At 38.0% G+C, this 26,489-nt stretch overlaps 1 protein-coding gene across 3 annotated transcripts in view; it reads right to left on the bottom strand.

Annotated features, from left to right (window-relative positions):
• Nucleotides 1-26,489, bottom strand: part of PLCG2 (phospholipase C gamma 2) — a 57,904-nt gene that overhangs the window by 8,250 nt on the left and 23,165 nt on the right. For all 3 annotated transcript variants that reach the window (XM_025154285.3, XM_004944258.5, XM_040707174.2), the window contains 24 exons: nucleotides 24,811-24,895; nucleotides 24,300-24,383; nucleotides 23,039-23,082; nucleotides 21,610-21,682; nucleotides 20,315-20,416; nucleotides 20,022-20,140; nucleotides 19,342-19,427; nucleotides 18,425-18,545; nucleotides 16,967-17,135; nucleotides 14,241-14,345; nucleotides 13,960-14,049; nucleotides 13,407-13,585; nucleotides 12,387-12,587; nucleotides 11,028-11,147; nucleotides 9,904-10,084; nucleotides 8,895-8,963; nucleotides 7,838-7,947; nucleotides 6,935-7,031; nucleotides 6,443-6,509; nucleotides 6,007-6,164; nucleotides 3,887-3,989; nucleotides 2,478-2,687; nucleotides 1,846-1,991; nucleotides 723-837 (listed from right to left, as the gene is read on the bottom strand). In XM_025154285.3, the coding sequence (XP_025010053.2) occupies nucleotides 723-837; nucleotides 1,846-1,991; nucleotides 2,478-2,687; nucleotides 3,887-3,989; nucleotides 6,007-6,164; nucleotides 6,443-6,509; nucleotides 6,935-7,031; nucleotides 7,838-7,947; nucleotides 8,895-8,963; nucleotides 9,904-10,084; nucleotides 11,028-11,147; nucleotides 12,387-12,587; nucleotides 13,407-13,585; nucleotides 13,960-14,049; nucleotides 14,241-14,345; nucleotides 16,967-17,135; nucleotides 18,425-18,545; nucleotides 19,342-19,427; nucleotides 20,022-20,140; nucleotides 20,315-20,416; nucleotides 21,610-21,682; nucleotides 23,039-23,082; nucleotides 24,300-24,383; nucleotides 24,811-24,895 (2,834 nt within the window). The remainder of the gene's footprint in view (nucleotides 1-722; nucleotides 838-1,845; nucleotides 1,992-2,477; nucleotides 2,688-3,886; nucleotides 3,990-6,006; nucleotides 6,165-6,442; nucleotides 6,510-6,934; nucleotides 7,032-7,837; nucleotides 7,948-8,894; nucleotides 8,964-9,903; nucleotides 10,085-11,027; nucleotides 11,148-12,386; nucleotides 12,588-13,406; nucleotides 13,586-13,959; nucleotides 14,050-14,240; nucleotides 14,346-16,966; nucleotides 17,136-18,424; nucleotides 18,546-19,341; nucleotides 19,428-20,021; nucleotides 20,141-20,314; nucleotides 20,417-21,609; nucleotides 21,683-23,038; nucleotides 23,083-24,299; nucleotides 24,384-24,810; nucleotides 24,896-26,489) is intronic.

Below are 26,489 nucleotides of genomic sequence, written 5' to 3'. Positions count from 1 at the left end.
TTCAGTGGCTTAGATAATTAGATTCAAAGCCTCTTGTCTACCACAGGAACACTGCTGCATCCAGATATATTAAATTGTGAAAAGACAGCCAGTCAGTTTATTAAAGACTGTTCTGTCTTATCTTCTTACATACAAAATTTCAATAATCAATTTTTGTTTGACTGCCACTTAGATATTGTCCCATTTCAGTTGCTTACATGACGTTCACGTACACACACACACTCCTTATCCAGAACTCTCCAGGAGTAAGCTTTGATCAAAATTTTACTGCATTGCAGGTTACACAACTTTACAGCCGTATCTACCCAAGCTGTCTCTGAGGGGATGCCAGTCTTAGAACCCAACTTGAAATAAACACAGTCTGGATCTCACAATACTAACTCCCCATTTCAGCCAGAATGTTGGCAACTGACCAACTCTGGAGGAGGCACTTTCAAGACAGCGATTTTAAAAAAGCGTGCAGACTACACAAAGTGTTGCTCAGGCAAAAGCACGACACAGTTGCAACTTTTTGTGAACTAACAGTTCAGGTTTTATCTCTAAAAAAATCAGACATTCATTCAAGTTTTGCAAATTAACTCAGGAAAGCAAGAGAGCAGGTTACCAAATTACTCCCCATAAAGGTTGCTGGCCAATTATAGATATTATAAATTCATTATCATCGCCTACTTTAAGTGCACTCAAAGTATAACCCCACTACACAGAAAACTGCAGATACTCACTCACAACTGTTGTCTTGAATTTGTTGTTATCATACTCAGCCCCACATATTTCTACCTCTACAAAGGGACACGCAATGCTTCTACCAAGCTTAGGGAGATGACGAGCACCTAAAACCTTCAAAAGAAACTGTGAGTTACAACCACATCCAGAGATGAACTCACGTGTTAAGGTGGCCTACAGAACTAAAAGAGAATTTCACTAGAGAAAAAAGAAAATAAAACCAGAAGAGTATGCAGAAATGCACACTCCCCCTCTTGAATGTGTTTACATGTATTAAGCATACTATGTCACTAATAACAACACTCCAAATTATCTGCGTGACTCAGTGATTTTCATTGAAAGATATGATGGCTGACATTCACTGCACACAGTATGCAGTTCCAGATCAAGTTTGTAATATTACCTTCATTCAGTCTCCATAACCTTAAAACATTCCTGCTTTATTTCACAACCCCTTTTTACCTCTCCTCTGAACTGCAGTAAAAAGCAATTAATATGTTTCTGCCTTCTCAAAAAGCATATTTTTAAAGGACATCTCTCTTACTGAATGACAACTGAGAACAGAAACAAGCTCATCTTACATTTGGCACTAGAAGACAACATGGTATAATTTTCAAATGATATATCCCATTTCTCCATGAAAATGAGACTGACATCCTGATTAAGTCACAGCATACCAAATAATATGGTGAATGGGGAAAAAATAATCAGCTTATTATTTTTTCTGTTCAGTTTCTCTCTTTCATTATAAACATCTTTCATCCCCATACTTGAAATTTTGGAACTAGTTCATCTGTTGCTAATCAATATCCAGTAGGACATTTCTACTAAGAAGTTACTAGGTTGGAAATGCAAGCTAGTACATCTGGAATTTGTATTAGCAATTACACAAAATTATCCCTGGATTGTGTTTTTTGTTCTATAGCATGTGCTTCATTAGCATGATAAAGATATGTATTTCCTATCAGGAACCAGAGAAACTAGTTTTATTCTCAAACACTCTGACATTTAAAAACAGTATTCTGACAATCTGTCAGGTCTTGCTCTGAAATATAATAACTTTATTTATAGTTTTATAGATATTTATGACTTGTAAAAAAACATAATTTACAAGAGATTTACCCTCACTGTCATAATCATCTGCAATTTCCTCTTCGATTCATTTGGCATTGGGTCATACTCTTCATTTCTCATGCTTTCTGGCTGCAGAACATAGCCAGTGTGTCCATTAAGTGAAAACAAGGCATGGTTCAATTGCATGTATTTATCTAGGAAGAGAGTTAAACAGTCATAACAGAAAGATCCCCACCTGAATAAAAGGAAGTACCAGATTAATGGCTCCTCTCAGCAATTCTTCCTGGTTGACGCTTTCACAGAAAGAGTTGGAAAGGTAAGTTGGAAGACTCAGTTCCCCTCAGTAACTGAACCTGACAGGCCATTTTTCAACAGTTTTAATCCTAATAAACCCACCTCCATTCACAATTAGTTTCCTGTGTGTATGTCATAGGCTAGCTTCCCTTACCAGGAAGTTGTGTACAGCTTTCCCTGTGGGTGAAGAACTGTTCATCCAACTGAACTTTACTGCAAATATCTCTGCTTGCTTATCATGAAGAAATCAGAGTGGAATAAACCTTTCAGAGGTAACAAATGGGCTCAGAGATAGAGAGGCTGATTTTTGTGGACCTGCTTTTAACAGAGGATTCACAGATGCACAAATAGAACGTGGACAGAATCCTTTTTAAATGGAACATTACCTGGAGTCTGAAAGTTAAGAGCCACCATCTGAGAGCCACAAAGCCAGAGGCGAAATGGGTCATAGTTTGATGAGTCAACCCTCTGTCCTTTAGGATAGACACGTGTCAGTCCCTTCAAGTTGTATTTCAGCAACTCAACCGGCTTTTGCTTAACAATACTTTCTGCCTTGGTTTCCACAAAGGAACGGATTTCTTTGAAATCAGGATTTTCTACACAAGGGAGAGAGAAAAAAAGGGCTGTTATACAGGAAGAAAGAAGTTGACATTTACGCTTTATTTCTAATAACATTTTGTTTTACTTTGGTTTGCTTTGTCCTTTAATGAAATAATTGGCACTGTTTTAATGCAGACACAATAAACTGGTTGAACGTCAGGTCTGAAAGTTAAAATTGCCTGCCTGCCACATGCTTTGCAACAGGGCAGATAGGCTGTAGCCATGCTCTTATCTCATCATTGCTAATAATGCACTTCTGACCACTGCAGGACACATTTAAATGAAATATCTTTTCCTGGGTTTAAATGGGGAGAAGAAAGGGTCAGCCAGGGTTACCCAATGCCTCAAACAATGACTGTAATTATAATGCCTTAGCCACAGTGACAGCTTATTAAAAGCATTTGCAAAGAAACTTAAGGAAGAAGGGCACATTTGCTGGCTTCTCTGGAACACAAAGTACATATTTCAGTGTCAGATTCCATCCGCACACTTACGTGGATCCCAGTTCTCATTTATATTATGGAACTATATATCATTCCTATAGCTTACATATATGGCAAAGGTGCTAAAAAACCATTTTGAGAGTTCTGACAAACAAACATCAAGTGCTCAGCCAGATTTTTTAATCTCAAAAAAGCCACCTGACACAGAACTAGTGAACTTCCCTAATGAAGTTATATCAAGACGATGTCTTTAATCAATTAGGTAAGAAATCTGGGACAGTTTCAAGTTCTCTCTTCTTTCAAATCTTCCTTTCTAAAGGAAATTCACCAAGCCCAAGAAGTTTCCAAGTCTTTACTGTGATTGTACTGCCTACAAAAACATGGTGTGGGAAATGAGAACAATGAGAAAACTGCCCAAGCTTTCATCTCCTTGTTTATGGTCTCTTGTTTCTTTGTCTCATACCATTAATCAGTTCCACATTTGGTCCCCCACTTAAACCATAACAGGTTGAAATATGTGCTCAAAACAATTCTCATAAATCAGGGTCTTTTACCTGATACTTTATAGTATGAAAAGCCTTAAGCTCCCCTACTGTACAATTCAAATCGTCACTGAAAATTCTCCATGGGTGAGGCTCAATATTCTCTAGTAGAGAAAAAAATAGATTCTGTCTCCATTTCCAGAATTTCAACTAACATCTGTACAAATTAGTAGAAAAGTTAAAATTCAGATGTAATATTAAAGAAAATACCTAAATTGTCCTTGGTTTTGCTTGTTGGCTTGCAGTAGATTACCAGATCAGATAATTCAATAGCAATCAATTGATTCTTTTCCCAGTATTTCCTCCTGTTCTCCTGTAAAGTTTAATAAAGTTTTAGATTATGGACACACGAGGCACTATGGTACAGTAACTCCACTCTAACAAAATGGCTAAGTTGATGCATTCCTTTTTGCCCAGATTCTTATTTGATACTTAAAACACTTGCATAGATGTAATGTATTCAATTCAGAGAATGGATTAACCAAGTGCTTGGTTTTTTTTGTGTTTTTTTTTTAAAGCATGTTTCAGGGCATCCCCTTAATCAATTCTACTCAGAAGCTTGGCAACATTTTTTTTAATTTAAAAAAAAATAGTATTTTGGTTCTACTCCATTTTCATTAGATTCCTGACTCTACGCCTCATGTAAATGCAAATGTATGAAGGAAAAAATGCAAAATGTAGTGAAGTTTCTCTCTATTTACCATCTAAAGCAGGACCTAGGTCTTGTTAGTAACTCCCCGACAGCTAAATTCAATCCTCAAGAGCATCATTCCTGTAATATCCTATTTGCATATGAAACCAAAAATGTTATTTATAGAAAATCACATGTAATCATGTAGGCCTCACCAATAATAAGCCCACGATATACTTTCCGGTTTGTAAGCACCTGCTATGTGGAAGCTGAGCCAAAGTCCTTGCAGCCACAGACCGGAAGCTACTGAAATCAGCAAGACTTGCCCTGAGCAGAGATGTTTTGGCTGGAGGCTTTTCAGACACAAGAAGCAATTACAGGACAGAAAATGTTAGAAGAGCCCCATACCAAACAGCTATTAGCTTTGGTACAAGAGGTTATGAAGCAGCAGCAATTAGGAAGTCTTCCAAAAGAATTCTCTCAACAAGATGAACTGAAGAGGAAAGAAAATCAGAGAAGCTGATGAGTTGCTAGAATGTTTCCGTGAACCAGAGATTATACATCGAAGTCTAAGAAAAGCACGGAGGAATACAGCATTAAGAACTGAAACAGACTTGGAAAAAAAACCCAAGCCTGGAAACACAAATGTTATTGTACTTTACTAATGATTTATTAGTTTCCCAGACGTAGCTCAACAGTATGCAGTGCTCCTTATAGCAGTGGAGCGCTTCCAGATGCCTTGAGCTCACTTTTAGACATAACACAACAGAGATACCCAGCTAGGAGAGCTAGTAATGAACGAGGTACAGGAAGCCTTTTTATATACAATGAGCACATCCCCAAAATAAACTGAAAACATGTCTGTGTCATAGTGCAGCATTATACTTTTTCCTTCTCCAAAATTTAGACTGTTAATTGTACTGGCAAATAAGGCCTTTCCTTGCCTTTTTCCTCTCCCCATGCTGCAAGGGTTTCAAGAGGCTACACTCAGAAAAGCCTCCTGATTGACAGAAATGAGTTTAAAGCATCTTTGAATGCAGGCTTATGTTTAATACTTCCCTAACCATACAGAAGGGGAGAAAGCTGCCAAGCTCTTGAAGAGCCATTGACGTGCTATGAAAAACAACCGATTTAGAGACACCACTTCTAGGCCAGGTTTCTCTTTTTCTCATTTTTATTTCTAAATGAAAGTTTGGCATAAGAATCACATCTCTCCTCCGTCAACAGCAGTCCCTGCTGTTTCTTCCCTTGCTGAATTTGCTGCCCCCTCTGCTTGAGGCACCAACTTGCTTGCTATAAATGGGATTCTGATAACCCTCAGAATATTGCCACTCCAGATGAAAGATAAACAGCACAAGCCAACACAATACTGAAAAATATTTTCCATCATTCTTAACACCCACTCAATAATAAAGAGTAGAAACAGCAAAGGAAATAGTATTCTTAAGCATAGTCAACACAAGGGCATTTTGGCCATGTCAAAGACTTCTTAAATACTAAAAAAGACAACAGGGAAGTACATTAATACATTAGAGCAGAAAAAGAAAGCCTTGAAGAATGTTTTCAAGTGGAAGTAGTAATACAGGTATATAGATTAGGTATGTAACTTGGTAAAGTTTAGCAGTATAAAACACATCCTATTGTAAACTTAGAGCAGTACATATTAAAAACCAATAAAGGGGTATAATTTTAACAATACCTCTTCTGCAGTTTTCCATGTGATTTCACGGACACTTTGGTACCATTCAAACAGTTCTTCTACTTTATCAGTTGCAAATTCAACACACGGATCTTCTGGATTCTTAGGTTCCAAAATGAAGACAAAAGGCTTTTTGTGTTTCCCTTGTGGCATTTTCACTGTTAGGTAAGTAGCAAGAAGTTTACACTAAAATCCAGAAGTTCTTCTATGCTGTCATTGTTGAATTATTGCAACAGCCAGTGGCCAAGTCCTGGCTACTGTAATAAGTGGTCTTATGGGGCTGAACAATTAGTCTCAGAATGTTTTATAATATTAATAGTATTTGCTACATCAATATAAATAGTTTTCAAAGCCAAGTATTTTATGCTAAACACAAGGGATCCTCTTCAGCACAGAAAGTTCAGGAGTCAACATATACAAATCAGAAAGTACATACCAACATTGTAGGTATTTAGTACCAATATGCCATGACACAGAGATCCTAATGGATTGTCCTCAATAATCTGTGAAAAACACGAGATACAGCTGACACAGCCTTCTGCACAGAATATTAACAAATAAATACACACCACTAACTCTAATTACACTTTCATTGAAAGCAGGTCCACTGTAATATTTAAAAGGCAAACTAATTCTAAGTTTTGGGCAAGTTATAGCTTAGATAAGCTATCTGAAATCAAATACTGGTATAATATACAGGAAAACAGAACCTCTTAAAATCCAAGCAAATCAGTTATCTCCTTGAGTAGTTTTCCTTGATGGACATCCTGACAAAAATGCTTGACAGCACAGAGAACAGCGAAGAATGCATTCATTTCTTTATTCTGCATTCCCTTAAACACAGCATTCAAAGTCCATAAACCAGATTTCCACTTCCAGCAGGCAGCGTGTTCCAGGGAAACACAGCAGACAAAACCTTAAACCTCACCTGGCTTTCAAGCTCAGCAGAATTATCAGATGATAGGTCTTCAACGTAATTAGATGGAAAATAGTGTTGGACTTTTTCTCCATAATCCCCTTTCCACCTGAATTTAAAAAGAAAAGCATACACAGAAAAAAAAAATAGTTTGTTTCAACAGGCCATTAATGAAGAAATTATACTATGATTCTATGAAATAATCCTCAATAAATTGGTCATTAATACCCAACAATAGCTCCTCTAGTTGGCAATCATCAAAAATATAAGTGATGAAGTAGTCGCAAGATCTAACAAAGTGATCCTTAACTGTAGTAGCAGATCATTTCAGAGGGATTACAGTTACTGTATACTGCAATTAATGACTTAAGAGGCATTTCCCCCTCCAGTACTAAAAATAGTATTATGTGGTTGATTGCCCCGCAGAAACTACTGGGAAATATTAGATTCCCAAGCAATTTGCAAGGCAGCTAAGAAACAAAATGACTTATGAAAGGAAACTATACAGACAACTAAATAAGATGGATTTCATTCCTGAGAAGTGCTAAACAGAGCAAAAGAAACACAGTAATGATGACGAAGGTAACAGATGCACGACTTCTCAGAACACACAAGTGTTAAGGAAGGATTAAAGTAGTAAAGGAGAAACAGGGGATACACTGGCATGATGAAGATTCTGCAAGCTGAGGTTAGTTCTGTAGGGCCAAACAATGCAAAAGACATGATAGAAGACTTGCATTTGAGGTTTTTTGCTTTCATTTAGTATATCTGCATTAGCATTTATAAGGCCACATTTAATAAGCAGCAATCAGACAACAGGCAAAGATTTTTAAAAACATGCTATCCAAAGTTTAATCTTTCTCTCCCATCCAGTATGTCAGTAGGAGTTCTCCAACGAGGAATCTTCGTCCTTACCAGCCTCCAGTTTCCTTTGTGACATTATGAATCAGAGCTCCGCGACTGAAGCTCAATTCATCACTTCGTTTGGCTCTGTAGTCATACAAGGCTTTCACTGTTCTCTGAGGCTTTAGGAGAAACAAAGCAAACAGGTCATCTAGGGGGACAGGTCATAAAATGATCAATAATGCAATTTTATTTTTAAGAGGTGGAGGAGAGGGTGGAATTGGATCCTTTTTTTGTTGTTGTTATGAAGCTCAGAAAACACTGTATTAAAGTTCCATAGTGACATCTATTGTTGGAAGCAAGTAATGCTACTTAACTGCTATTTTCAAGTATCAGCTTGAAAAAAAAAAAAAGTTTTGTTCGGTTTTTGAAGAGCACTGCAATATAATCACTGTAGAAAAAAAAAAGTGAAGTGTCAATCTTCTATCACCATTACATGTATTCACATGCAGCTGGAGCTCATAGGCTTAAAAGTATTCAGTGAGCTTCCACTTCCAAACCACATCAGCTATCCTGCCTACTCATATTTCCTTTAGGAAGACATCTAGTTTCAGTAGAACAAATAATTGCTTTATCTTGGACTTGTTAGTACTCAAATTCTTCAGCAGCAATATAAATACATCAGCCAGAAAGACTAGAAGAAAATTATAGCCACTGAATTAACAAACAGGTTAACTTTTAGGAGAATCTAGTAGGAGACATAACAAGAATAAGAGGTAAGGAAATGTCTGCTGTGCCACTTGTCATTAAATTTTGGAGCATACCTGAATGAGCACATGTATAAGTCAAACCACCTCCGCAGACTAAATAGCAAGAAGTGCCTGAATTCCCAGTATGGGTGAATCAATACAGGATTTGCACAGAGAAACTGTGTCGGTACAAATTTTGAGTAGATACAAGAAAAAAGTCACACCATTCAAAAGTTCACCTGTCTAGTCCCCCCATAAATCAAGCAGCCTAACACTTTCAGTTAACCTTTCCATTACTGCTAACAGGAGATCAACAAACAATTCTCATCATTTTCAGAAATCTAAGAGAAAACGTGAAGGCCATCTCTCCTAAAACCTACCACTGTAGGTGTGATTTCACTGGGTTCCACGTACATCTTGACATCATAAAGAGAGTTAATATCTTTTTCCTAAAAATGGGAAAAAGGAAAAAAAGGTAAATTGCAGTAATCAAAAATTAGAAAAATACCTTTCTGACAATAGAGATGCAAACTGAAGATCATAATACAGGTGTCTGGCTTCCCTCCTCATCTCTACAGTTGAACACAGCTGAACAGCAATATTAACAATAATCATGAGGTCTAAAATTCCTTCTGCTCCTTTTAGTCTTGCCAGAAGAAACAGAAAAAAACAGACTTGAATTTCCTGAAAGATGGCAAATTTGTTTTTTCCTGCAGCTTCCATTAGCCATACATTTGAAAACAGATGAGGTCATCTCAGGCTTTTCAAAAGTCAGTTATCTGTTTGAAGCTCTCTTATCATGAAATACATCCATCCAGAAAGCAGGCATCTATCCTAAGCTAATTATCCGGTCTCCCTTTTTAGTCAGTGAACAGACAGGTATCTCTGAGGGAAATTTCCTCACACTTATCTGAAAGGGTGAGCCTTCAGAGGTACTTCTCACTTCTTACCACAAAAGGCAGCAGGACACCACCTGGGAAAGCTCCAAAGTGGTGAAGTAAATGCTGCTGTCTGTCCAGGATGACAGGCACATCAGAATCTTTCTTTCTGATCTTTAAGATGTCTGCCTACTCCAGAAACAGAAGAGAGGGCCAACTGCAGGTGAGGCTATAATCCAAAACAGAGCAATATCTCCTACTTCATGAAGGAGCTTTTCTAATCAAATCACAAGGAAAGCAGAAGCCACCCTGTTAACAAAGATGAAGCTTTTTCCTTCACATGTCTCAAAAACTTTGTGAGAAGTCAGCGTAACTATCTTAATTTCACAGACTGCTTAAGCTCCCCTGAAGGACATCTATTATAGCCAGAACCAAACCCAGCTCCACCAGACCCAGACTTGGGACTCCATCTGCTAAAGCACGTGGCACTCATACAAAGGACATCACTTACTGTGCTGTAGCGCTCCAGCAGCTCCTCAGTCACAGGGTAACGTAATTTCATTTTCCTGTACAGAGGGTGCTTCTCATAGTATGTTACCAGCTCCACTAAACTCTCAAAGTAGGCTGACGTTCCAAGCACAAAATGGCGACCTTCTTGCTGAATTCGGAAGTGCTTCACCTTCCCCTCAGCTCTGTGAAACAAGTACAAGTGCTGTTAAAGGTATTGGTACTTGGCATAGTGAAAGCATCAGTGCTGCAAACTAGACTAAAATTGCTTTATGCACCTTAATCACGTGAAATAGTTTCTCCCTCTTCCAAAACATCTTTTATTCAAATTGAATTCCATTTGCCTGATTAAATTCACAAAAAGATATTCTGACTTTTCTACAGTGTGCAGAGCCTCGGGAAAAATCCATGTTTTTGCCTAGATTAGATTTCCTTATTTTGTTCCTCTACACAGGGGTATTCTGTCACTTTCAGACTAACATAAATGTCTAGAATCAGACTGAGAGTCCCATCGGAATCCGCTGCTGCTGATCTGCCGCTGTCCCTGAGCAATGAGTCAAACTCACCTCAAACACAATTTGATTTGAAGGCACAACGGAGAATACCGTAATTCTATACTTTTTATTAATGTTGTTAGAGGCACCAGAGTTTCAAAAATATTTTCTCTGGCAATAAAAGCCTACAAATAGGTAGAAAACAACGTTGTTTTGACAGATACCAAACAGATTTTAGTCAGTTAGATGGCAGGGTGGAATTTCCAGAGGATAAGGACCTAGAATTATTGCTGAACCAGCACCAGAAAGAAATTCAAAACAGCACTCTGTTGAAGGGAACATCAAGGAAGTAAAAAAGGGTCACGCACAGCTCTGCACTGGAAAAAAGAGAACAGCTGTTGTCCAAATACATTAGTAAAGTTAATAAGGTTGATTCCATTGACAATTTACTGCTGTACACTTTCTCACACGTTTTTGACCACACATGGTCTACTATACAGATCAACCATACTAATTACTCAGAATCTGACAGCATGACTTTATGACTCAAAAAAGCCCATTTTTAAATGAGAGAAAAACAAACAAACAGAAGAAAACCCAGAACACTGTTGGCTATTAGATAATATATTCATACCTGAAAGTCATGGCAAATGAATCAGGCTCATCTCTCTTTCTAATTAGAAAGGCTCCATCTCGAGGAATTCTCATCAGCATGTCTTCTGCCTCTCCTCGACTCAAGTTGCTATAGTACCAACTACAACAGTCAAAAATCAAAATGGACAAAGGATTACAAAGCTTGTCTAATGTAATTCAGTAACACTAACAGGTAGTGTTACTAACAACAGAATCTCTAACACTACAAGAAAAATTATGCATTCAATTTTCCACACCTTGCCATCTACAACAGCATCTTATTACAAAATACTTCAACACAACAGCTTGTTTTGGATTAAACCATCATGAAGATGGCAGAATACCTTGCCTCCCCGCAATGATAAAACATAAATCAGTATTTCTTCCCACAACAAAGTCACTGGATTCTACTTCTCATCTGCCATTCAGTTTTCAGTAGTTACAATCACAGTTTTGACACAGTATTTTCCTTTATCTGTACTTGGGCTTCTCGTTAAACCTACTAGGTATTTGACTCTAAGAGGGAGAGACATGGGATTTGACAGATGGACCACTCAGTGGATAAGGAATTGGTTCAGTGATTGCATTTGAAGAGCTGCCTGATGTTCAAGTGGAGACCAGTGACAAGTGGTATCCCTCAGGGGTCAATACTGGGAGTAGTGTTATTTAACATCGTGGTTGGTGACGTAGACAGTGGGATTGAAAAGCTTAAAGTCATAGATCTATATTTCTCAAGGAGAATTCTTTTTTCTGATTGCAGAGAAAACAGATCAAAGTGCAACAATGAGAGTGTTCTCCCATCAAAGAAGAGCAAGCTCTGCCCATGATCTATGTCAGGTAAATACCAACTGGAAATAAACATCAAGCTATACCACTTCCAATCAGCATGGGGCCAAGTCAGCCTAACCAATTCTGACAAGGGTCAGCTAGAAGTGAGGATTAGGCAAAGGTAACTGCACTGGGCCCATTGCCCCAGTTATGAGTTTCCAGATGGCACAGAACAGTTGCTATATTACAGTCAACTACTAAGTATCTAACCCAACCCAACGGATACTATAAATCACTAAGCAGAGAAGGAAGAGATTATACACTTCCACAGCAATACAGTTCTCACTGATTTTTCTAGTTGTTGTTAGCAAAATTGCTTTCCAAGTGACTGCCCTGTTCTAACAGGTTCTGACAAAGTCAGTGATCTTATCCGCCATCTCTCAAGGAGGTTTATCTCTAACATCCATGAACAAGGAACAGTCAGGTATGCTCTTGTATCTGGAGAATCTTGTAAAAAAATCCAGGATCATACAAGAAATGCAAAATACTCTGGAACGTAACAGCCCTTCTGCTTGGTTTCTGTTGTACGTACTCTTTATTTTCATGAGGGCTGGGATTAGGCACAGCATCAGTGAGACGCAGATCAAATTCAGCACACCTCAAGTGGACCTCCTTGTAGTGTTGAATGAGATCATAGATGCTATCAAAAGTGACATTGTCTGTCAGGTAGTATTTCACAGTGTCCCCATCACTTGAAGAACGGATACGGCAATGCTGGACTCTACCTGATCTCCTGAAGAAGGAAAGAGGGGGATAAGAGGAAAAGAAAGGCATTATAACACCTTTTAGTCTTAAGCATTTCCTCACCCATTAATAGTTATCAACTTGATAAACTTGCAAAAAGGCAAGAAATCTGTATTATCTCTTAAAATAACCAAAGTAGCAACAGCAACAAAAATCCTGACAAGTGTTATCACAATCCCCAAAATACTATTTGTCAGTACACAGTTGTTCAAAATATCTCAAACACACTCTGTTCAAAACTTACTCTGACAACTCTGATGGCTCAGAAATCCATCTGAAAGACTCGTCAGCAAAGACCAAAAAAAAAAAAACAACCAAAACCACACCCAACAAACTATCACGGAGAATCGTTTATTATTTTCCCTCAAGAGGATACTTTCATTGGAAAGATAAATCTCTACTAATAAAGGCTATGAGCGTGGATAAGGCGGATCAGTGTGGACACTTGTAATTTATCTCAAAACTAAAAGATCAACTTTTGGCCCATTAATAGAAGAAGTAACAAACCCTGCATCCCGACATAGGAACAGAAATGTGAGAAAAGGAAAAATACATCAGAGCAGCCAGTCCCCTCTTGATAACTGCAGCCCTTCAAGTAGAGCCTGCTCAGCCATAAGGTGCTATTCTGTGCACTGAAGTTCAATGCAGAAAACAGTCTCTCAAATCCAATCACTACCAGTCTAATAAATAAAAACTACTAATTCTTACTTCCTCTCAGATACAAGCACATATTTACATGATACATATTTTTATGCAACACAATATGATAAACAAAATTCAGACAAAGTTTTTATGACAATCACCATACCAGAATGACAAGGTGCAATCATTAGGGAAAGCCTCGCTCTCCCTAACTAGGAATGTTCCATCCTTGCCACCCATTTCAGCACAATATTCTTGGAGCAGCTTCTCAGCAGTTGTTCTCCCCTCTTTCATTTTTCCATGGAACCATTTCTCCTTTAAGTGCAGTTCAGTACGTTTTACCTCCTAGACCATAAAATAAGAATTTTTATTGTCCATTTCTAATTAATAATACTTAGCCAAAGGTATATAAGAACTTTGACTGTGAGTAGATACATCAGCATTAACCTTTAATTATCAAAATCAATTTTCATGGTCTTTGTACTCATCATTTGTATGTCCTCAATTAGCCAAGGGAAATAATATATTTTTTTTAATTAAAAATAGAGATAACTGGAGTACCTTGGCAAAGATCCCTTTTTAAAAACTTATTTGTAGATACACATATTGTCAGATACAGATTATCTCTAATTTCAATAATGTCAACATAAAAAATACACATCTGTAAACAACAAAATTAGAGATTAAAAAGAAGACAAGTAATAAAAAATAGCCATCACCTTTGATGAATCTTCATCAGCATTCTGTTCTATGACATCACTGAATGAAAGCTTTCCATCAGCAATAGCACAGTAATGCCGAGTCCATTGCTAAAAGTTGAGAGAGTTTAAAACTTATTAGTAAGAGTCAGACTCTAAATGACAATTTCCAGCACTAAACAAATTTCCCCTCAATCACGTGTCATGAACTGAGGACACAAATACTGAGAAAACTCATGCATGCTTCCTCCAGTATTACACAACACAGTAGCAAACCACAGCAAACATCATATAAGCTTTACCTGTTCTATTGCATCCCACATGTAAAGTTCTCCTTGTTGTTTTTTTTCTTCTTTCTTGTCTTCCAGGTTGACATCAATGTCTCCCTTTGGCCCCAGTTTTTTGTGCTGAAAAGGAAAAAAAAAAGAGTGTATAGATACAGTCATACAGAATTACATGTAAGGTCGATCACACAATCTCACATATTCAGTATTACTGGAAGTATCTCCCTCCTTTGCTCAGCTTTTGTCTAGTACTATCAGAACAGCAGCTGTTCCACAAAGCTTTATGTAACAGTAGTGGAATTTATCTTTAAGATTTAAATCTCAAAACAAGTATTTAAAAGATAGTACAGGTATCATTCAAGCAATGAAGAAAGAGTTTGGTAAGCTTACAGTTCCTTATGGGACACTTGCATAACAAGAAATAAGGACAAGATAAGACAGATTCTGCATAGATCAGGAAATGAGGAACAAAACCAAAACAAACAAACAAAAAATTAAAATGAAGTACACCGTCCTAGAACAAAAATTATCAGGAACAAAATATTTTATAGAAAGGGGATAAGTTCTACTTTCTTCTCATTGCCACCTAAATCCTAGTCTATGGAACACACCACTGCGCCAGCACAGAAAGAAGTAAACCCAACGAAGACCTGAGTAGTGCTACACAACTTAGCCCAGATCTATTCCAGCAGCATGAAGGATACTAGATGGATGAACAAGAAGGGCAAGTTACTGCAAGGTCAGGAACAGCATCAGTGCTTATATGGGGTGGAGGAAGACAGCTCTCAATTCACAGCTACTAAAGTTCATGGGGTTTTCGTGCAGCACACAATTTGGCTGACAGAAAAGCACAAGCCAGTACCCTCGAGAAGTATTTTACATCTAACTCCTGCTATATACACACTGAAAAAAGTCCTCAGTTACAATGAAAAATGATGACATGACGTTTTAGGCAATCCCAGTGCAGCAATGAAAAGCTTATGACAAGGCATGACAGGAAAGAGAAGAAAGCAATCAAATACAGTCCACAGAGCAAATCCTTGTAGAAAAGGCTGAACAGATGAAAATGCAATATCTGGACTACTCTGAAAGAAGACTGTAAAAGAAGTAAAAGGCTGGCCACAGCAAAAAGAGCAAAAAAAAACAAACCCAAAACATTAGAGAACAGTATTTGTTGCAACTTCTGTAATTTCATTCTTGTAGGAACATTCTTTCTTTAAAAGTACATCAGCAATAGTTGTAAGTGATCAGTGTGCTTTCAGTACACTCACATTTAACTACACACTGAAACAATACAATGCAAGCTATGTTGAAGGGCAAGGCTCAGCAATACCTACCTTGAAAGGGTTCATGAACATGAGCAGCTCAAGGGGCTAAAGATAATATCAAATACTTAAACTGCAGTTAATGACAAGATTAATCCTCTCATAGGTAGTAGTTCTTAAATACATTCAGTTCTGCAAACTCTACTATAGGAACATTTCAATTTCACAGGCTTATCTGAAAAATCCCAGGGCCCTTACAGCAGGAATGGACTCTGTTTACTGACAACATTTGCCAGGCAAAAACCAAATAACACAACTAGCTTACTGACAGGTGCTGATCTATTTATAAAAATTCTTTAATGCTGTTTTAGGGAGGAAAGAATGATATGGATGTTCTCATGCAAAGTTTGAAATTCCCTTTAAGTCAGATCTGTCATGTTATTTATTCATGTGCCTATACAATTCCCCTTCTGTGCACTGCGTGGTAATAAGAGACAGTTTAGAGAAAGAAAAAAAGTAAAGAAAAGAGAAAACTAAACACATAAATTTAGGTTTTCTACTTCCTGTTCTTCTGCACCTCACAGTGGGGTGCTATCATTTCCAGTCCTACTTTAAAGAACTAAGTTTATATCCATCTACCCTTGTTTCTTCTGTTCTGCAGTTCAATACATGTGATGTAGTACTGTAACAAGAGCTGGAAAACAAAAACATGGGCAAAAAGCAATTTTTATTTTACTGAAAAGATCAAGAGCAGCCTCAGATTATCCACTTAATTTTGCCTTTCAAAAAAGTTCTATTGCAGTTTCAATCCAAGAAGACTTCGTCCAGTTATATGCCTCATGTTGTTGCACAAAACTCCCAAGTAAAACATCAATATTGCCTAGCAGGTAAGACACCCTCACAGTGAACGCCTTCCAAGAGAAGCACTGCAGTCTTTCAGAAGTGGCTCACTAAAAACTGCATATGTAAATCAAACTGAGTTAGTAAACACCAATCAATTTTTGCAGTTTCCAAAGTAAGCAATCCTGACAGCTTATGTCAGCAGCCTTCAAGTGCTTTGGGTTTCACATGAAGGTCAGGCATTCTTTGAAAAAACAGCTGACATTAAGCTTACTTTCTACTCAAGAACATACTTCCAATATTTTTAAACCCACCACTAATCGTTTAAGAAGTCTATGATGAGCCTCTGCAGCAATGAATTCTTGCTAAAATTTAACAATGACATTTCAGAAGGTGGAAGACCTTCAGAAAAGAGCTGACGTTCCCTTTTGAACGTAAATTATCGGTACTAGTTGCAAAGAAAACTAACAGCAAGCACTTCAGCATGCATTCTCACAGAACTCCATGCATTATAGCAAATTGGAACGGGGTTTCTTGTCTCCTCAATAGAAACCAACAGTTAAGCTGTGAACTCAAAAGTAGTAGGCTGACTCCAGCTCGTCTTCCCACTTTATCCATTAGCACACAGTACAAACATACCTTGATGATGATTTTTTCTTTCAGTTGAGTTGGTGATGGCAGCTGATCTGCACTAGCTTCAACAGGTTTCATTAAAAGCTGATCCCCAAATACCTCCTTGAACACTTTGGCCATGTGTCGTTGCTGTTCTACACTACAGTGCTCTTCAATTGACAGAATGACTGGGTACCTTGAAGAAAACACACGAATGAAGTCATTCCCCTTGCTTCAACTGAGAAGGCAAGGAAAACATCAGCCTATCTCAACTCTAAAATAAAGAAAATCTTTAAAGCAAACAAGATGACAAAAGGAGTAGTTATACACACAACAGATAAGATCAGAAGGGACCTCTAGAAAGCACCTACTCCAAACCCCTTCTTTAGGAAGGACCAATTCCTAAGTAAGATCAGGCTGATCAAAGCTTCGCCCAACCAAGTTTCGAATAGCTGCAAGGACAAATATTTCTTAAGTGTCAGAAGACAGCAACCAGTCTTCCTCATTAATCTCTTCTCCAAGTTAAACAGTTCTGTGAGCCTATCCTCGGATATCATGTGCTCTGACTCTAATATTGAAAACCAAAGCAAAGAAGACATGGAGTGCTTCAATCTTCCCTGTAAGTCTCCCGTCCAATTCAGCAGAAGGCTCAGTTTTCTTAATCTTCCTTTTGTTGTAGTTCTACTTGCAGAAGTTTTTCTTGTCCTTTGCATTTCTCAGTGCTTTCATCTCCAGATGAGCTTTGGCTTTTATAATTCTGTCCCTGCACATTCAGAAAATACTTTGATACTCCTCCTGAGAAGCCTATCCCTCAACGAATGTAGGGAAAGCATAACACCATACTATTGTTTTGAAGGAACCAACTTGCACTATGGTTTTCATTAACACAAGTATGCCTGCCATGTTTAAGAAAATAATTCTTGCCCTCTGTGTCCAGTTGACAAAGAGATAAAATTGGAAGACTGAGAGCCCTCTCTCATTCCCACTTAGTGGGTAACAGTTTTCTTGTTAAGGACATCTCAGCACAAGATTTAGAAGAAGGGCAGAGCAGAGGTGCAGATTTAAACTCATACTGCCAGCTCAGGAATTATGAATTATGAATCTGTGAATTCTAAGATCTTCCCTACAAGCAACCCAATAGATAAGTAGCTTGTCACTTCTTATTTTCTTGTTTTTTTGTTTTTTTAAGGCGTACTATTCAGAATTTGAAGTTTCACATTTTAATTCAGTAAAAGAAGATCTAAGCAAGGAGATGGGGACTCCTTTAAGGTATTTCACTACCTTCCCCAACAGTAAGCCATTATGGAGCAGCACTTTTCTCAAAACTGAATCAATAAAATAAAAAAAATCTGTATTTGACAATAATGAGGAATACTAGGATTTCATTCTTCTCTTACTTCTTTTTTCTTTAAATCACAGATGAAAAAAGTTCAGGAAAATCTAAGTATTCAAGAACAAGCTTAAGGAAAATAAATCAAAGCTTACTCAGATGTAACAAAAGCGTGATCTTTGATTGCCTGCACTACATCATCAAATTTGATCTTTGTTGTCCGTGTCCATCCATGGTAAATGATGGGCTTCCCATCAGGACCATCCCAGCAGTCCACTACGAAAGACAAGAAGAGGAAAAATGAAGACATCAAGCAGTAGAAAGAATATAATGTAGATCCAGTCCTTCAGAGCGTTTCACACATTGAGTCATACACTGAATTCCAATAAAATATTCTAATTGATGAATTAATGTTTCTCAGAGAGGCAATTAAGTTCCCTAAGAGCACTATCAAGAAAATAAAATACAATTTTTTCACAAAGCATTCTTACCTCAGAATCTGGAAAAGGGGGATTCAGGTAGCCACCTGTCTTTTTACTAGATTACATTAACTTTCCATGGAGAAATACATCCCAACAAGCTAGGAGCATATCTGTTTTGATGAGTTTAACCCCAAAGCTCTAATTAGACATGTTTTTGTATTTCCCAAATTGAAGGGGGCCTCTGGTTAATTATTAAAAATGTTGACCAAGAAACTAGCATATCAAGAAACTGATGAAATAACACGAAATTCTAGTCAAACCTTTCAAAGAGATAAACAAATACAGGGGCAAAGAAGGATAATGAGTTAGTAGAGAATAACACTAAGATATCAACTGCTTTGCAACCAAATTAAACAGGCTGACAAATACCATCTTGGAATTCCAAGGGAAGAAGAACCAAGCAAGTAAACAGGGTAATAGTGAGACATGACAAAAACAACTTAGGGAATTGGTGTTGGTCACGTGACTAACTTCAGTTTAAAAAACAAAAAACAACAACAAACAAAAAAACACCTATTTTTTAGTACACAAGAGAAACAGTGCTTATAAGGAGAACGTGTTATAAACCACTCCATGAACTCATTACTTACACTCAATACATCGGCATCCCATCCTAAGACACCTGATGTAAGCTTCTGTGGAGGATTCACTTCGAAGCTGGTCTCCTGTCAGATATCTAAGGAATAAGAGAAAATTGCAAGAGAACACAGGCAATTAATTTCAATCAGTTCCCACTCACTCACTGGGCAAAATGTTTTCCTCCATTATGAAGGCAGTATGTTGATTTTATTGACTTCTTTTTCAAAAACTTGCTACAGAATAGATGGATTCTACTGAACCAGGTGCCCTTCAGATCAGAATAGTAGTACAGAATTTTTCCGCAGGACAAGTGGGTCGTTACAGCATTTTTAAGTTCAGGTACAAATAATGTTAACATGACCTCAAAAAGGCTGTCAGTGCTCGGAAAAATTGAGGCTCCTTCAATATCTTTCATTTCTGGAACAGTTTGAGCTCAAGGCTTATTTTGTAACAGGATTCAGGGTTTTTGCAGAAGAGCTCACTTATATCTCAAAGCCTACGTAAGACAGTAAGAGAAGAGGAGAAAGGAATCCCAGAAGCTGTCTTTGCCACATTTACACCACACTTCAGGAAGATCTCACACAGCCAGACAGTGTATTTCTGGATATCATAATTCAAAAGTTTTACTTCCTCCTAACATGTGCCAAGTCTGCTTGAATGGGGATAGACAGTGGGACCTTTGGTAACTTACGTGTTATGAGAGGAAGAAATCCAGTAGTGGGACAAAGGATTATTCATGTCCTGCACATCTATTGTATCATATTTCTCATCCCAAATACTGTTTTCTTTTGCAAAAAGGTAAGTGAGGAACTAAAATACAAGGAAACAGACAGAATTCAAATGTTTTGACCATAAAAGACTAAACGGAAATCCAACAACGTAGCAGAAGCATCCTAAAGGATCTGTCAACCCACTGAGAAACCAAGAGCTAGCAGTGAAAGAAAAATGTTTGTAAGAAACTATTAGAAAGTATCATCATCTTACCTCATCAACAAAGAGGAAGGGTTCAGCAGTTTCTCTCATAGTGTCATCAACAAACTCAGTCATTCGTTCTCGGACTTTACTCAGATCTTGTGCCCAAGATTCCTTCAAATTATAACAATAAAGTAGAAAATACCTTTAGATGTGGTGATATGCTATATAAAATCCAATAAATAACAGAGAGGCCTACAGATAAGATATAATTAACCACTCTCTCAGCTATCTTGCTGCCAATGCATTTTGTTGTATGTACATACCTAAGCAGTTTCCTCTTTGATACTCAGGAGAGAAAAAAGTTTTCCAGTCAAGTACATTTATATAGATTGAAGGCCCACAAGTTATACTCTACATACATACACACACACAGGAAAAGCTGGCCTCCTTTAAGTATATGCCTTAACAATAATTTCTTTTCACTTCTAAGTGCAATCTGAATGCCCTTTTAACACAGTGAAATAAGAGAAAAAGAAAGTAGCAACTTTATACAGGAAGTGCACCTCTGACTTTTCAATTGTATTTGCAAACATGGAATTAGCACACCAAATACCACACTATCTAAAAGACACAGTGATAGAGAACTGGAACACAGACTGATTCCAGCAGTAGTCTCAGACTCATAGAATGGCTTGGGTTTGAAGGGACCTCAAGGATCATCAGCTCCAACCCCCCTGAGACTCACTCCATCGTATCCTTTTACGAATGTCTAGCCTTAAAGATCGGCCTATATATTGAATTACGATTTTTCTTCCACAGTGTCTGTGCTAAATAAGATCACAGGAGACTATGAAGACAGATCTAATCCCTGCATCCATCGTTATCTGCTTGCTGGAACTGAACACCAGACTAGCCTCATTCAAAAGAAAATTAACTTAATGTAGGCAGTCGGCTTAGCTTTTTATTTAAGAGCTGACAAAATGGGGCCATGGACAAGGTAATACCCCAGATGTATTCATGGTGACAGCTGTAACTAGGTCAGGCTACCATGCAGCATTTCCAAACTTTTCTGTTTACCTGCATGACTAAACGGAGATCTGCTAAAACCACTGCCCTAATTTATCCTGTCTCTTTTCCTCTAATGCATCTTTAGAGTCGTTACATGGATAAATAATAGTTCTTGTGAAATTCAACAGCAACGAATCAAGAGACATCTTTCCACGACCTAAAATTTGATTTATGTCAGATGTAATACTATGACATAACTTTTATGGGGGTTGTTTTGTTGTTGTTTTTAAAGCCTCATGTAATTCTGAGAGACAACCTCAAGAAAAAGTAACTCACAACTTCTACAACTTTCCCACCTGCTGCTCATGTAGGAGAAACCTCTGAAAGTCATGGAGATGAACTGCTGAAGCATCTGGACGGTCAGTATTTCTTTAAAAAAAAGAAAGAAAGGGAGTAAGAAAGGAAAAGTGAAGCTAGAGAAACAGCAGAAAAAGTGTCATCAGATGTTATAGCAGAAGATGACAGAGATTTGTATTTTGCATTTGCAGTATAAATGTGCAGCCAGCACTAAGAAACTTTTTATAACAGCAATGGAATTTAGATTAGGTTTGTAATGTACTATCTCATCACTGCATTTTGAGCCTTTAAACCTCCTGGATTCTTGATATATTTCTGATAGCGATTCACCTGGAAAAGTACAGAATCTCTGTTCATTGTTTTGTAGCAAATGAACAGCATTCACTTCACAGGGGTATTAAGTTTATCTGAGGCATATGGAGAGATTGCTCTTTTGAGTTACCACAGAACTCCACTTCCATAAATAACTCCTTCTATGTATTGTTCAGATGATCTACTGTGAAAGGCAAAACCTTCTTGAAAAAGGAGGCAAGATGCAACTGCACTGACAGAAAGTAGCACAGCTGCTTTCTCTGTAATAGGCCACAAAAGTTGCATCATCTGGCACCTTCAGATGCCTGCCATATTCCATACTACTACCAATATCACCAAGTTTAATTCACACAGCATGACCAAGGACTAAGGAAATACACAGTATAATTAGAGAAGACTTTTAAAGCAACTTCCTCCTTCTGTTGATGTAATATTCAAAGCTAAGATAAACTGGTTTAATTTATGATCAAAATGCTAGTAGTACCTGAGACCTCCCTTTCATCCTGCAAGTATCTTACTAAATTTTCCAAGTCCACCACGTGAAAGCTGCAGAAACTGTTAGTGTCAGCATTCTGCTTGAGTCCAGGCAAAGCCTGTGCACCACACCTCTCCAGATTAAGGTTTTTCCAGCAAATTGTCCTATACAAGTTCCGTTCTCTTTTAAATAAAATCTGAATTTGCTTGTTCGAGTCTATGCCATGTTTCTAGCCAGAAGGTATCATAGAATGAATCATAGAATGGCTTGGGTTGAAAAGGACCACAATGATCATCTAGTTTCAACCCCCCTGCTATGTGCACAGTTGCCAACCACCAGACCAGGCTGTCCAGAGCCACATCCAGCCTGGTCTTGAATGCCTCCAGGGATGGGGCACCCACAGCCTCACTGGGCAACCTGTTCAGTGCGTCACCACCCTCTGTGCGAAAACATTTACCAAACAGTATCCAGAATGTATTTCCATGATAAATTCACTTTTCTGAATACAATAAGATGCATCTTTCCTTTCCACTTACTAAAGCACAGGAACAAAAAATTGTGATGTAAATAAAAAAAAAAAAAAATTGCAGCACTGCAACCACATGTATACTTGGAGAAATAATACAAACGAGGAGTCTCACCCAAGAATGAACACAGAGGAATCCTTCTTGAATTCATCGAGAATCTTTAAAAAAAAAAAAAGAAGAAGAAGAGGGTGGGGAGAGAGAGGAGATAAGGAGGTAAGATAAAAAATAAGAGAACATGACGTTTTCTATCTAATCCCACCCAAGGTGGACAATTGCATATCAGGCTTTTCAGTGTGAAAGCAGCAGAAAATTTGCTATTGATAAAGCACCTTACACACACTGCCGGTCAATTTTCTGGGGAGTTTTTATTGCTCTATATCCCACAAAAAATTGAACTGCATCTCTTCCATCATATTTGTTCATGTGAATGTAAAATCTATATTGCTTCCAGCTTGGAGCAACCTAGCAGGAGGTCACAGGAAACTTATCAACTGAATCGTAGCAGTTGTTGAGCAAACTGAAGAGTTTCTTTAAAATGATCCACAAGGGATGATAATCAGAGTCTAAGGAGGTCAGATAATCTCCTTATTCTGTGTTTTACTCTTCAGCTTTCTACTCAAGCTAATTAACCAGACTTTCATGAGCAAAACCAAAATCCTGGCAGTAAACAGAGATTATTAATTCAAAATAATTTCAGCATCACTTTTAAGTAGCACAAGAAAGCACTACTGCCAAAACAAACAGCACTGATTTTCCCTGTTTCTGTTTTAACAAATGCAAGTTGAATCCACAATATGTACATCATCAATAAAAATATGTATGCAAGTAATTTCAAATCACCTATTTTCACAGTTACAAAGAGTTCCTAATTTTCAGAGGCCCTAAATACATGCAGGTTTCACCAGCCTTATCAAACTATGCAATTAACACAAGAAAACTGCAGTCAGGCAGTTATTCCACTGCATTCATATTGCCCAAGCACTATCTGGAGCATGTCATGCTCTGCACTCATCACTTGTAATTTCTGAGCATGAGCCAACGAGAGCAATAGCTATTAGATACTCAGGATACATCCCAGTGATTTACAGAATGATGCGGTGCAAAATTAATAGAAGTATGAAAAATCATTGCACCTATCAGCAAAGAGATTAACCAAACTCATTATGGAGACATTCTGTTTACCATAAAAATCTCAGAAGAAAAGTTATTCCTAGAAATGCCATTAGCCATCTTCTTAAGCCAATTGCTGATGGTGATTGTTGCCTATACATCAGGCACAGTGCTACGTCGCTTTCTGCTGTTACAAGAATAGCATTCCCTTTTTATTCCAATCAATCAGTTTAACATTATGAAGACTACTTATTTAAAAACTTACCGATTTCTGTTGTTCAAACATGATCTTTTTGTAGAACAAATGAAATTGTTCAAAACTAAGCTCTTCCTTGTGAGCACCTATTTCCTACAACAGAAAGTTGCATGTAGTGAATTGAGAATTCCACAGCATCTGCACAGCATACAAGTTATTTCCTCTTCAGCTGCCACCATCACACACATTGAATTCCATCCTGACTTCATTTTTTCTTTTATATTTGGGGATTATTACTTTTTAATACTGGTGGGAAGAGGAGGAATTGTTGTTTTTTGTCCTTTCTGTTTTGCACCCTGACATTTGGTTTTGTATCCTTACTGAGAATGAAGAGAGTGAAGTTGTCTGTATTTTCTTAAAGATTTATATGCAGGCAAAGACAAACTTAGAAATTAATGAATAGTATGAATATAATGTAATTATCTGTGCATAGCAATAAAAAAAAGTATATACAGATTAACCTGAACAGAAATATCAACATCAGATAATACAAAACAGATTTAACTTAACAGGTTATTACCGCAAATTTATCCTTCAAGAACTTCATGCTGCTCACTTTGAAGTTTACTTGGGGAAGGACAGCTTTCAGCTCTCTAAGACTGATGCTGAAAAAAAGAAAACAGAACAAAACAATAAAACACTTATGTTGTATGTAGCCAGCTACCAACATATTTTTTAATCAATACAAAAATGTTACTATCAAAACATTTTTGGTAGGACATCTCCTATAATTATAATCTCCTGTAAATATAACACCTATATGGGAGTAAGCTTGACATTTTCTAATTAGTGAGGACAAACAGGCATTTCAATCACATCTTCCCATTCTCTCATCAACCTCAGACTTTACTCCAGCCTTGCAGCTACCATTTCTATGGCCTTCTACAGTGCAGTCTCAAAGCAGATCACAATACTTGCAGTTACCCTCACAGTGATAATGGGAGTAGGGCAATACTATTATAACTCTTAGTTGAGGGTTGATTTCCAAAGGGGCTAGATGCCTAAAGACTTTAAGTGTGTTGTTGGTACAGGTGAGTCAGCCTGACTGTACCCTGCTGTTACAAGAAGTCACCCCAACCCCTCTTGTTGTGCTCCACTCCTCCTTTGCCTCCAATGACCAGCTCTGACACTCATCAAACCTTCAGTTAACATGATTCAACTTGTTAGGCCAGGAAAAAAGTCTAAAGCTGCAGGGAGAACAAGTCTTCAAGTCTTCCACTGGCTTTGTGAGCTCACCCAACTCCATAACAGCATCATAGCTGGAATAAGCAGATCTTGAGAGCCTGCTAGAAGCAAGTAAAGATGGTGGAGGAAAAGGAAAGAGCAAGACTTCATCCACCCAACAGCACCAAGTTGATACACCAGATAATCCATCCCGTGCAGCTCTGTTTCAGTGGCCTGCTACTCCATTTGTTTTTGGATAGCAAGGAACAGAAATTAGGCCTCATGCTTTAGTATAGGGTTTTGTACTTTGGGCAGGTAGTGGTATGAGGACTCAAGGAGGTCACAGCATTAAAAAGGGACATGCGAAGGGCACAAGGGCAAGTCCTTGACTGGAAGATGAAGGGAATAAAGATTCATAGCAGCAAATTGAAGTAGGGAAGAGGTGAGAACACAGACACATCTACGGGTGCTACAGCCAATGCTCATAAGACATCAGTGCAATACCAGTAGTACCCAAGAAAACAAGGCTAAGGTGCTCTGCCTTGACCCCCACTGCTATTCATAAGCCATTAATTCTAGGCAAACACAGGATCAGAACCGAGTAACATGAAAGAAACAAAAGCGAGTAGTATCTAGATGAAAGTAACACTTTTATTCCACTGTGTCCATGCAAGCAACTGCTCTGTAGGAGATCCTCATCTCCACTGAGCATGGAGAGAAAACAGCAAAGCAAGAAGGAACTTAGCCAAAATCTATGCCAAAGCCAGATTAGAAGTCAGGAAATTCCTGGCTTTCCACCCTGTCGCCAGATCTCTGGAAAAAAACTCCGTGTAGGAGCAAGAATGAGCACTCCGCTCACACCCCAAACACCAAGAACAAGCAGTTTACTCTGGCTGAACAAGCAGAAGCCAAAACAAAGAGCTGAGGCTTCATCACCACTAGGAAAAACTCAGCATGCTAAATAGGGCTTGCCTGGAAGCCTAACCTTTACAATCAACCTCCATAGTAACTGCAGCACTAAACAAAATGAAGCCC

Source organism: Gallus gallus, chromosome 11 (genome assembly GCF_016699485.2).
Source record: "Gallus gallus isolate bGalGal1 chromosome 11, bGalGal1.mat.broiler.GRCg7b, whole genome shotgun sequence".
NCBI classification, from domain to species: Eukaryota; Metazoa; Chordata; class Aves; order Galliformes; family Phasianidae; genus Gallus; species Gallus gallus.
The sequence above is the reverse complement of the archived record's forward strand: the minus strand, read 5'-3'. Positions and strand labels throughout refer to the sequence as shown.